Source organism: Sinocyclocheilus rhinocerous, unplaced genomic scaffold (genome assembly GCF_001515625.1).
Source record: "Sinocyclocheilus rhinocerous isolate Xijiao unplaced genomic scaffold, SAMN03320098_v1.1 scaffold714, whole genome shotgun sequence".
Classification (NCBI taxonomy): Eukaryota; Metazoa; Chordata; class Actinopteri; order Cypriniformes; family Cyprinidae; genus Sinocyclocheilus; species Sinocyclocheilus rhinocerous.
The window spans coordinates 1019583-1032178 of NW_015646165.1; the positions used below are offsets into that span (position 1 = coordinate 1019583).

Genomic DNA, 12596 nt, shown 5'->3' on the forward strand with positions numbered 1-12596 from the left:
ATATATATATATATGTTTTATAAACTAAGTTTCGAGTAAGTCTTTAAATTTTTTTTATCATTATTGAAATAAATTACTACTTTTATTCAGCAAGGGTGTAGTAAATTTACCAAAATTGACATTTAAGACATTTATGTTTAAAAGATTTATTTTTCAAGTTAATACTGCTCTTTTGAATGCTTTATTTTACAAAGAATCCTGAAAAAAATATTAACCAGCACAACTGTTTCTTGAGCAGCAAATCAAAAATTTCTGAAGGATCATGTGACACTGAAGACTGAAGCAATGATGCTGAAATTTTGGTGCTATTTAATTTATGCAATGGTGAATACAAATAGGCAAAAATACATGGGGAAAAAAACTCGAAAAACCGAAAAAATGTTCGGTATTCGGCCCAGTGTTTCATTTTGTTCGTTTTCGGCTTCGGCCCAGAATTTTCATTTCGGTGCATCCCTAGTCAACTCAAAATGTCAAAACAATTCAATGAAAAATGCCTAAAAGTTTAACATCAGTAGACTATTAAATGTTATGTAAAACAAAAATAACAGCGCCTTTCAGCCTGTCACCATCATGCAAATATGAAATATCAAACATACAGTAGTAGTTTTTGCTTTTCCATTGTTTATTCCATGACGTGTTGCGCATGTGTCTTTTGCAGCATCCCGCGCATGAAACTGCAACTCCTCGGTTTGAAAAACATAATCGTGGCAAAACATTATATTCAAATTAGTCAATAAAATCTGAAAAATTGCCCAGCCCTAGCTAAATCTCTCATCAAAAAGGATGCGAAATCATCATAAAAGTGGTCCATACAACGTGTGTGCTATATTCCAAATCTTTAGTCATTATTCACTAAAAATCCTGATCTTCACCCTAGGTCTCATTAAAGAAACTTAATTATAGAAATATGTCCAAATCATGAGCAATGTCTGATTGGTTCTTGATCCTGATTGATTCAATCAACTCAAAATTTATTCTTTTGAGTCGGATCTTTTCAATGAATCAGTTCATCCACTTCATAAAACTTTAGCTTTTTCATTTATATTCAATTTATGAAGGTGCTGTAAATGGAATTATTATATATTCTATCATAATGGTACAATACTATGGTATTTTGTACGTGACTTAGCTAGGTTTATTGTAATTGGAAAAAAAATAATGATTTAATTCATTTCAACAAATTTACAGAGACGCTGCATTTATTGCATCTACAATATTTTCTCACTGATACACCCCCAATTCGGAAACTCTGGGCTTAAAGAAAGTTCCTCACTCGTAATTACATCTTTGCTGTGCTGCTCATGTGCGTTCAACTTGTAAATATGACCTTTCTGAAATGATTTGAACGCACCAATTCACTGTAACTGCATGGACAAGAGCAAACCGTTTTTAAAACAAATCCTCTTTTTGTCTTCCAAGAAAGAAAGTCATACGGCTTTGAATACACGAGGACCCCTACTAGCATGAAAATGCAAAAAGTGACGACCACTGGTGAAATAAATCGAAACAAATAATTAGTCCCGCCCACAAACTCACACCACTGGTCGAGTCAATGCTGTCTGTCAAAGTCAGAATTCTCAAGTCTTTGAGAAAAGCAACCTTACCTACAGTTGTCACATGTCTACCTTGGATAGAAGTATTTCAACATCCAAATAAGTAATATCCAAAACGTGAAAATATGAATCATTATGAATCATACAAGAAGAAATGTTAAAAGGGAGTGATTGTTGTGGGAAACATCGAAATAATCTACCAATGTTACCAAAGCGGTTCCCACACTAGTTAACAGCTGGAGTCAGACTGAGCTGGAATAGTGAGTGTCAGATGAACCCTAAGATATCATATACATTTTATTTTGGGCCTTTTTTGCCACTTTGATTGAGTATTTGGCAATAAATGACCAGGCATTGGGGCTGATCCTGCTGTGTGCATGTGTGTACACTTACATAGTACGGGTCTTTGATAATAAGCTGTTTTTCAGGATCGAAGGACCCGAGCAGCTCAATCTTGGCTTTGCTGTTTTTCACGCTGCTTGCCTTCTTGTTCAGATCTCTGTAAGAAAACCGTACACACAAACTTTAGATCCTGTGCAGCCAATGGACTGATTCATATCAGTGGTGCGATCTCTTCTTTTCTTTCAGACTAATTCAGGAATATGATTTAAGCAGCAATGAAACTTGACAGGATCTGACCGTTCTTTCTGCAAGTCTCACAGGAGCAAGACATTACAACACACACCAAACAGCTGAAAAAAATTAATTATTCATAACACACATAACAGTGCCTAGGTAGTGATAGCTGGTGTGACTGATCATGAACAACAAGGATTTTAAAAACAAACAATAACTACTAAGGATGTGCAAAACTACAGATCTTCAAATGAGTCGGTGGGTTGTCTGAACACACACAGATCCGCTTTCTCTCTAGTTTTCAAACTTGAGAGAAAAATAGTGTGAAAAAATAGAATACAGATAAATGGTAACACTTTATTTTAAGGACCAATTTTCACTAATAACTAGCATGCATATTATTAGCATATTAGTACTTATAAAGCACATATTAATGCCTCATTCTAAATGACCATATTTTAGATCCTTAATCCTACCTCATATCTAAACGTAACAACTACCTTACTAACTATTGATAAGCAGCAAATTAGGAGTTATTGGGGCAAAAGTCATAGTTAATAACATGGATTAATTACAAAATATTTTATTCTATTGACAGCCATAATTTAATATTTCTCTTTGGGTTTATGCATCTAAAAGTGCTCCAGTGATGAATAAAAAAATACAGTGTCAACTTAACAGTAAAACTTTTACACACACATATATATATATATACAACTGTTTCTTGAGCAGCAAATCAAAAATTTCTGAAGGATCATGTGACACTGAAGACTGAAGCAATGATGCTGAAAATTCAGCTCTGCATCAGAGGAATAAACACAGAATGCAGGAATCTCAAGGAATATTTGACACACTTGTAATACTTGTGCTGGGGGTCTGGCATCTTGACCAGGAGGGGGTCTCATTAACTCTCCAGTTCAGGGATCATCCCTTCCAGGTCTGAACCTATGACCTTAAGAATTAACGTCTCAGACCTTTAACCATTAACACCCATACACCTACACACATAACGTCACAATACAGAAGGAAAAATACAAGAATTGATGACTTCATGTGTATATTTTCAACTCTGATTAACCCAAGACAGACAATCATCGCTAAGCGTGACTGCGAGATGATATTGTGTCAGTCCGTCGTGCTGAGCATCGGAGAAGAGAAAAGCTGAGACCTAGAACCACAGAGCAAAGACAAGGAATCTAAAGAACTCAGTAATCTTCTTAATAGCGCCAGTTCCAGCAGGAACTTGTGACTCCAAAAATATCCCCCCACATCCTGCCCCCTTTACTTCATTTTCTTACCCATATCAGACTCATAAGGTACGGCTACAGAATGTTTGTTGCATTCTGCAGTGTTGACAGATCCATGTAATGTATAATTCATTCACTCAGTTTCACTCATCATTCCTATGACAGAAGACAGGTTAAGAGATAAGGTGGGAGTCATTTCCTACGCTCAGCAAATGTCAAGGGCCTCATTGCTGCTCATCACTTTTGTACTTGTGAACCCAATGAGAAGCAAACTCAGTCCCACTTTTCTCAAATTCTCAGCAAATGTTTCCTCAAAATATCCCTTTGAGGAGGATAAAACAAGAAAGTGCCAGAAACACATAGTAGTAGAAGTAAAAGGCAGCCAGTAATATAGACAAGAGACGAATAGCCTTATAATATTTAATAATAAATAGATCTTGGAATATATTTAAAAAAGTGTAAAAAACAACAACAACAAAAAAGTGTTAAATAAATAAATAAAAAATCAGTTAAATGGTATAATTGGGAAATATTAATACAATTATTTTTTTAAAATCACTTTTCTATTTTAATATATTTTACAATGTAATTTGTTCATGTGATGCTGATGTGCTTCAAGAATTTTTTTTTTTATTATTATCAATTTTGAAAACAGTTGTGCTGCTTAATATTTTAGTGGAAACCATGATACACTTTTTCAGAATTCTTTGATGAATAAAAAGTTCACAAGAACAGCATTTATTTAAAATAGAAATCTTTTGTATCAATAAAAAAATGTTTACCGTCACTTTTGATCAATTTAATGTGTACTTGCTGAACCAAAGTATTAATTTCTTTGAACGGTAGCATTTATCTATCTATTTGCCATTCAAAAGTTTGGGATCAGTAAGAATTTTTATGTTTTTAAAGAAGTCTCTTCTGCTCATCAAGGGTGCATTTATTTGATCAAAAATACAGAAAAAAAAATGTAATATTGTGAAATATTATTACAATTTAAAGTAACAGTTTTCTATTTCAATATACTTCAAAATATAATTTATCTCTGTGACGCAAAGCTGAATTTTCATCAGCCATTACTCCAGTCTTCAGTGTCACATGATCCTTCAGAAATCATCCTAATATGCTGATTTATTATCAATGTTGAAAACAGTTGGGCTGATTAATATTTTTTGGAACCTGTGATAGGTTTTTCCAGGATTCTTTGATGCATGGATTTAAAATAAAATAAAATTTGTAACAATAAACACTACTTTTCAAAAGTTTGGTTTCAATAAACTTTTTTCTTTCTAATTTTGAAAGAAACAAATACTTTCATTCAGCAAGGATGTGTTAAATTGATAAAAAAAAAAAAGTGATAGTAAAGACTTATATTGTTTGATACTTTTTTTTCTTTTTTAATATATCATAACATTGTATAATACAAATTTTAAGGTAATGCTTTTGGGGTTGGGCGAGAGTGTTTTATCTTACATAAGGCACCAGAATAACCAGATTTATGGTTTTCCCACCTCCAAAATACCAATTGAACCCCTGCACATACCTCAAGTTGCTTTCGTCCATGCAGAGGATGTGATCAAAAGTCATGAAGTCTTCTTTGGTGACCTAACAACAGAAAGACCGTATGAGTAACACTTGTAACACTTCATTCACATTGCCCTGCGGTGACCCATTAAGCATGGGCCAGTGATTTCGGCCCACATCCACCCCCCTCTCTCTCCATTTTCCTCTCTAATTCTTCCTGTCTTTTGCCGCCAAAAGAGCACGACGCTGGCTTGGACAAGCACCAGGGAACATGAGCAAAGGGCCAGAGAGCGAGTAGATGCTGTCTTTGTCTGTTCGAACATTCGCTCCCCTCACTCGAGACACATAGAGTTAAGAAACGGATCAAAGCATATCTGTGGCTGCATGTAAGTGTGTGCATATTTTGAGCAAGAACACATGATTCATTTGGGACGTTACCGTGCAGAGTCAGTCATAATAGGAATATATGTTTCCAATTTACAAAAACAACAAAGTGCAAAAACTGGACACATACGTGAAGGGGAAAAACAAGGAATGCCTGCCTGGCTACATGGGCTTTCTTGTATAATTGGGGGCTGTTGATTTGTGAGGTCAACGGGACAAAGATGTCTTTAGTGTGAGCTCAGCTCTATACAGCCTCGTGTGAACCTGACCTCTAAAGGCCGAACTAAAGCCTACCCACATGACTGGGATATCTGACTGACGGTTGGAATATGTGGGTGGAAAGCACGCGAGTTAGGAGTTTCTCTTAGTCTGACAGTAATAGGTCAAACAATGTATATTTCAGGCAAGGTGATGCAGCGGCCAACTTAACATTTGACAAGTTTCAATGAAGCTGCAAAGTTATTGCATGTGCCATACAGGTTGCGATTTGCTTTAAAGGGGTCATATGATGTTGCTAAAAAAAACATAATTTTGTGTACTTGGTGTAATATCTGCTCTGAGCCACCTCAATTGTGCACAAGCACTTTATTCTTACACTTCTAACATTTCTTACATTCCTGCAATTTCACATTTCTACCTCTACCTCAACACTTCTGCCTTGTTATATTTATTGTGCGCGTCATGTTTATTGCTTGTTATATTTAATGTGCTCTTATGTTTGATCCCTGTTGTCATGAACACGTGTGTATACTTGTTTTGTCAGTGTCTTTGCACCTTGGTCCGTCAGAAACAAGACATCTGAATATTTGGGTTGAACTGTTCAGGAACAGTGTTGAAACACTGATTACTAGAAACACTTCTAGTTGTGTCCTCTTTTGGAAGGCCAAACAAAGTATTTTCGCTTTCGCAACGAGTTCATTTACTTCATAAAACAATCTTTTTAGACAAGCTGTATGAGTGCTATTGCTTGCTTTATCATTATAATCATAATTTTTTTTTACCATTCTGTTTTTGAAACTATATAATATAATATAGTACAATACAATAATATAATATAATATACAATGATACAATGATGAGCAGCTGAAGTCTTTTATCAAGTGAGATTGAGCAAAAATTTTGCTTGCAAAACTTTAACAATTAGTATCCTCCATTCCCAAATGATTAAATATTGTATTAAAAAGGAAATGGATTTCAGAAAAACTTTAATGCGGCCTTGTCAGATTTAGTGACCTTGGCATACGTGTGTAGCTGTTCACATCTACGAAAATGCTTTCTAGGAAATAAAATAAAGTTCAGACATCACCAGAGTGAATTTGGATAACATTAAAGTTGTTTTATGTTTATTTACTGCAGTCACGATAATGTATAGAAAAAAAAGAATAAAAAAAGGTAATTGCAACTTTTTTCTTACAATTCTGAGAAAAAAGAATTCTGATGTTTTTTTTATTTTATTTTGCAATTCTGAGTTTACATCTCACATTCTGAGTTTACATTTCGCAATTCAGAGGAGCGATACCATTGGAATCACTTTCCAGCTGATGAACGATAAAAAACATTTATAGCCAATCAAAATCCACTAACTTTAAAGTGCTTAAGCAATTAAAGCGACAGACCACATAACAGCAGTGCGCACTTATGATAAACAAAGTTACTGTGCATTGGTGTGGACGCTAATATAGTTATTGTTAGTTATCGAACAGGCTTTAACAAACAAAAAGAACAATTTAAAAAAAATGCTATGTTTGTTTGTGGGACAGTTGCGTTTTCTGCCCTGTAGCAGCACCAGTATGGTTTCCCTGGAAAGAAAGTTTTCTTTAAAAAAGATGTCTTTATGATTTATGTATGTGCTATGAAGGATATGTTGATGATACATTACGGAGCAACTGTTTTTTATCAAAATACCGACCAAACACTACTTGGAAGCCAATTCAAAACAACAAACTCTGTGGAGAATTTTCCCCAGGAAATGTACAAGAAAGATGAAAAATGGCAGAAAACACAGAGGGAGATGGAGAAGAGGGGTCAACAACAGATAGGCAGTGGATGCCTGTCAAAATCAATTTATAAGCAAGAATTTAAAAATACGGAAAAAGATAAAAAATCTATGGTGTGTGACAAAGATGAAGTGCCTTTGGCTGTAAATTGTGATTAGATAATGCTAACATAAGCTCTCCTGCCAAAATTGGCTTCAGTTGTGTACATTTGAGGTTTCCATATGAGTGGTATTATGATAAATGTGTCATCTACTTTGCTGAAAGCTTCTTGCACTCATTCTATAACACACGTACACACAAAATCCCACATCTGCAGTACCTGTCGTGCCCTGTGATCTGTCTCTATGACATGTTTCCTGAGGCAGGCCAGACCACGGGCATCAGGAGTGCTGCCAGTATTCCAATCTGAGGTGGCACCAGAGTCTATAACCCACTGTAACACACACAGAGAACACGGTTCTAGCTTTGAGTGCTAATTAGGACCCCACCGTACCTGCCGCGCCACGTGCCTCATAGACACGGCGTGTCGCTTCATGCAGGCCTGACCGCGGTGATCCGGGGGGTTTCCGATCTCATAGGTGGACGTGGCGGCACTGTCTATTCTCCACTGAAGACACACACACATAAGGCATTATGATGATAACAGCAATACACACAAATATGTATAAACGCACACAAACTGAATTTTTTGAAGAACTATGTTACCATATAGCGGTTTGTTACTGCAGCAAAAATACAAGTTAAGCATGTACAATGGGACCGTGGTGGCCAAGTTTTCATATTTGAATATTTCTGGCCTTAAACTTTGAGGCTGGAATGAATCTGACACCGGTTCTTTGTATTTTGCCTCATGAGGCTTTGACTCTTATTCTCCTTGTCAAACTTTTTGAACAGCAAATTTTTTTTATGATTTCATGTTTGTCTCTTGTGCAACCTTAGAAATAAAGTCAAATCTCCACAAGAGCAAACGTACCTGGAAAATAAGCATGATCATGATACTGATACTCGCAACCAAAGGATACATGAGGTGCAAGGCTGAAAGTACCTCAAAATATTTATGAAGTGCTTTAGCTCTGGAGTGCAGATGTCGCTTTGTTACATACCTGCTAGATCACTTAATATTAACAAACTTCAAGACCAGCCAATAACTTTCATCCAGAAGATGATGCATTGTCACAATCAGTTCACTAAAGCACATGCGATTAGTTGTGAGTCTTAGTAAGCCAGGAGCACATATTGATGTATACCTCGGCTCATTGAGTAAAAGCAGCACCACATGCAGCGACTTACCTTGCCCACCACCCCATTGTCTGTGGCCATTTTCCGGAAAACAGCCTCAGCGATCGGGGATCTGCAGATATTCCCTGGGTATTGAGGAAAGGGAAGAAGAAATTTATTATTTTAGTAGGCAAGGATTACATGTGATCTAATTATTCTGAGTAAATGCCATATGCACAAACATGTGCACAATATCACTTTTTTTTGCCATATAGAAAATCAAGCATTATGTTAAGTTAACTTGACAAACAGCATAGCAAAGCACACTAAATCTGTATATTTTAAGACTGATCTTACTATAGACTTATTTTTCCTTGTTTGCTTTATACATTTTGTAAATGTATATATATATACACCACCATTGGTATGCTCAAGTAAGATTTCTTATTATCAATGTTGAAAACAGTTGTGCTGCTTACATTACTTTTTTTTTTTTAGAAACTGTGATACATTTTCCCCCATGATTCCTCGCTGAATAGAAAATTGAAAAGAACATAGAAATTGACGTTTTTTTTTCACTGTAAACATCTTTACTGTCAATTTTGATAATTTAACACATCCTTACTGAATGAAAGTACTGTTTTCTTCACACACAAAAAACTTACTGACTCCAAACTTTTGAAAAGTAGTGTTTACTTATACATTTTACCCAAGCATACGAATATGGTTTTGTTGTTTTATTATATGTTGAAAACAACAAAACAAAAACAAATCCAAAGTCTATAAAGCATAACATCTTATGCAAACTGCAGCGGGAATATCAAAACGTATCCGAATGGCATTATGAAAATAAGAAATCTCAATAAACGGGGTTAGTTTGTGTTCAGCAGCATGACTCAACTGAGGCAAGTAGAAAAAGGCCAAACTAGTGCTTAGAGAATTAACATATGGGTGATCAATGATGAAAAACATATACATAGGTTATGCTACTAGGCTCTCACGCCAATATTAACGCGATGTGTTCATTGATGTATGACTGGATGAGATACGCGTGTTTGCAATCTGCCAGTATGTGAGCTCACGATGACAGATTTTTATCTCACTGAATGAGGCCGGTGAAACAGTGATCATTGACTGAAACAGTGATGATAATTTGACCGTTTTCTCCAGCCGTAATGTTGCCTTAACACACATCAAATCAAAGAAGGTCTGGCAATATTTTATCAACTTTCTTACCCAAGCACACGAACAACACCGACCTTCCACTGGGAGTCGCCATATTGGTCACTATTAAAGGTCCCCGCACCACCGCTGAGGGTTGTCCAAGTTACCGCCTGTTCCAAATTCATCAAGATTAGCCAGATTGGTAGCCTACAGAAGTCCTAAAATGCCATGGATTATGATTATTTTTCTTTCTTGTTTTCTCGTGATCTGGATTCACAATATAAACAGATTCACAATATAATCATATTGAATCAAGCATTTAACATTTTTGAGTTAATTAAATGTCAGTAATGAACAATCAGTGATGGGGAAAGTTACTTTTAAACGTAATGCGTTGCAATATTGCATTACTCCATAAAAAAGTAACTAATTACGTTACTTAGTTACTTTTTATGGAAAGTAATGTGTTATGTTACTTTTGCGTTAATTTTTAAATCTGGACAGGGCTTGCTTGTTTGTTTTTAAAATAAAAAAGCATATTTTTGGCAAATATAAAAGCCTTTTCACACCAAAAGTGAAACGAGTAAGCCTCAGGCTGAAGGGAAAGTAAATTTACGTCCGTACAGTAGAATGCAGAAGAAGAAATTTCAACACACTTCAGCAATAAAAAAAGACACACAAATGTTTGTCTAGAGTCATTTTTGCTTATTAGTACGGTTGAACTGGATCATCGAAGCTCAGAAGCAAAGACATTGATTAATAGAATAGGATTAAATACATAATTTTTTTTTGTGAGTGAGATGAATTAATGCATATTCATATTTATTTTAGAACTACAGTAACATCTTCTGATTTCTCTCAACATGGGGACAGGAGAGCTGTCAATCAATAAATTGGAAAAAAAAAGTAACTCAGATATTCTCTTGTAAATTAAAAAGTAATGCGTTACTTTACTAGTTACTTGAAAAAAGTAATCTGATTACGTAACTCGCGTTACTTGTAATGCGTTACCCCCAACACTGTGAACAATACTGCACAAATTGCGAGATGGTCCTCACTGCAGAACACAAGATCCAGGGGGCGTGGTCCAGATCCAACTCCTCCCATCTTACATATACCTAAACCTACCCATCTCCACCCCCTGATCTCTAAACCCATCCATCTCCACCCCTAAACCTACCAATCTCCACCCGGATCCAACCACGCCCCCTGGATCTTGTGTTCTGCAGTGAGGGGCTACTGCAAATTGCGATCACAAATAAGGTCCTAATTCTGTCCCAAACGCGTACAGTAAAGTGGATATACAGTATGCAACACCCCATCTGTTATATTCAGCTCACCTGTTGGCGCAGTTGTGTAATTACAATTAACTTTTGTTATGTCGAGATCACGAAAAAAATTAAGTCGTGATCAAGAGAAAATATTAAGTCGTGATGACGAGAGAACAACTTTTCATATGTCGAGATCACGAGAAAACAACTTATGTCGAGATCACGAGATAAAGTTGTAATAATGAGAAAACAATTAACTTTTTTTATGTCGAGATCAAGAAAAAAATCAAGTCGTGATAATGAGAACAACTTTTGATATGTCGAGATCACAAAATAATTAAGTCGCGATCACGAGAAATTATGTCGAAATCAAGAGATAATTAAGTCGCGATCAGAAAAAATAACTTATGTCGAGATCACAAGATAATTAAGTCGCGATCACAAGAAAACAACTTGCGTCGAGATCACCAGAAAATTAAGTAGTGATAATGAGAAAACAATTAACTTTTGTTATGTCGAGATCATGAGAAAATATTAAGTCGTTATGACGAGAGAATAACTTTTGATATGTCGAGATCACGAGAAAACAACTTATGTCGAGATCACGAGATAATTAAGTCGCAATCACGAGAAAACAACTTATGTCGAGATCACGAGATAATTAAGTCGTGATCACGAGAAAACAACTTTTGATATGTCGAGATCACGAGAAAACAACTTATGTTGAAATCATTAGATAATTAAGTCGCGATCAGAGAAAATAACTTATGTCGAGATCGTAAGATAATTAAAGGGATAGTTCACCCAAAAATGAAAATTTTATGTTTATCTGCTTACCCCCAGGGCATCCAAGATGTAGGTGACTTTGTTTCTTCAGTAGAACACAAATGATGATTTTTAACTCCGTTGCAGTCTATCAGTCGTATAACTACGCCAGAGCGCGTACACACCTCACGCACCGGATGATCATCATTTGTGTTCTACTGAAGAAACAAAGTGCACCTACATCTTGGATGCCCTGGGGGTAAGCAGATAAACATCAAATTTTCATTTTTGGGTGAACTATCCCTTTAAGTCGCAATCACAAGAAAACAACTTATGTCGAGATCACGAGATAATTAAGTCGCGATCAGAGAAAATATCTTATGTCGAGATCACAAGATAATCAAGTTGCGATCACAAGAAAACAATTTATGTCATGTCGAGATTACGAGATAATTAAGTCGCGATCACGAGAAAACGAGACAGAAAAATATTACTAATCCATGGCCTCTTAGGACTTCCGTAGCTGACAGTATTTCATAACATAAATAAAGCAAAAGCCTGACTCACACTTTCACTTTCATCCTCTCTCTCACACATTATAAGACATATTCCTACACAACTGGCAATACTGTCCCTGTGACAAGAGGCATCTGTTCCAACAACATACGAAAAAAAATCACATAGGCCCATTTGTTGTATTTACACTGTAAAGGCAGAACATACACTGCATCTAATGTGGCACATAAAGTGTATCACATAGAGGATCCAGAGCCCATCTTCGAGTAAAGGTTTCATATTATGTTTTGCCAGTAAGCTACACAGTAATGACTAAGAAACTCTTTTTATTCTCTGATGTTTTTTCAGGCTTTCATAAGCCTAATCTGTCCCGATTCTATTATT

The 12596-nt window shown here is 35.9% G+C and overlaps 1 protein-coding gene across 2 annotated transcripts in view; it reads right to left on the bottom strand.

Annotated features, from left to right (window-relative positions):
- Window positions 1-9868, bottom strand: part of LOC107707021 (low molecular weight phosphotyrosine protein phosphatase-like) — a 16902-nt gene extending 7034 nt beyond the window's left edge. Inside the window, exons 1-5 of one of the 2 annotated variants that reach the window (XM_016510891.1) lie at window positions 9733-9868; window positions 8569-8642; window positions 7772-7885; window positions 4917-4978; window positions 1947-2052 (exon numbers count right to left, since the gene is read on the bottom strand). In XM_016510891.1, coding sequence (XP_016366377.1) covers window positions 1947-2052; window positions 4917-4978; window positions 7772-7885; window positions 8569-8642; window positions 9733-9775 — 399 coding nt within the window. In that variant the 5' untranslated portion in view covers window positions 9776-9868. Of the gene's footprint in view, window positions 1-1946; window positions 2053-4916; window positions 4979-7597; window positions 7712-7771; window positions 7886-8568; window positions 8643-9732 lie in introns of both variants that reach the window. The other variant, XM_016510890.1, reaches the window with a different exon arrangement.
- Between the last annotated feature and the right edge of the window lie 2728 nt (window positions 9869-12596).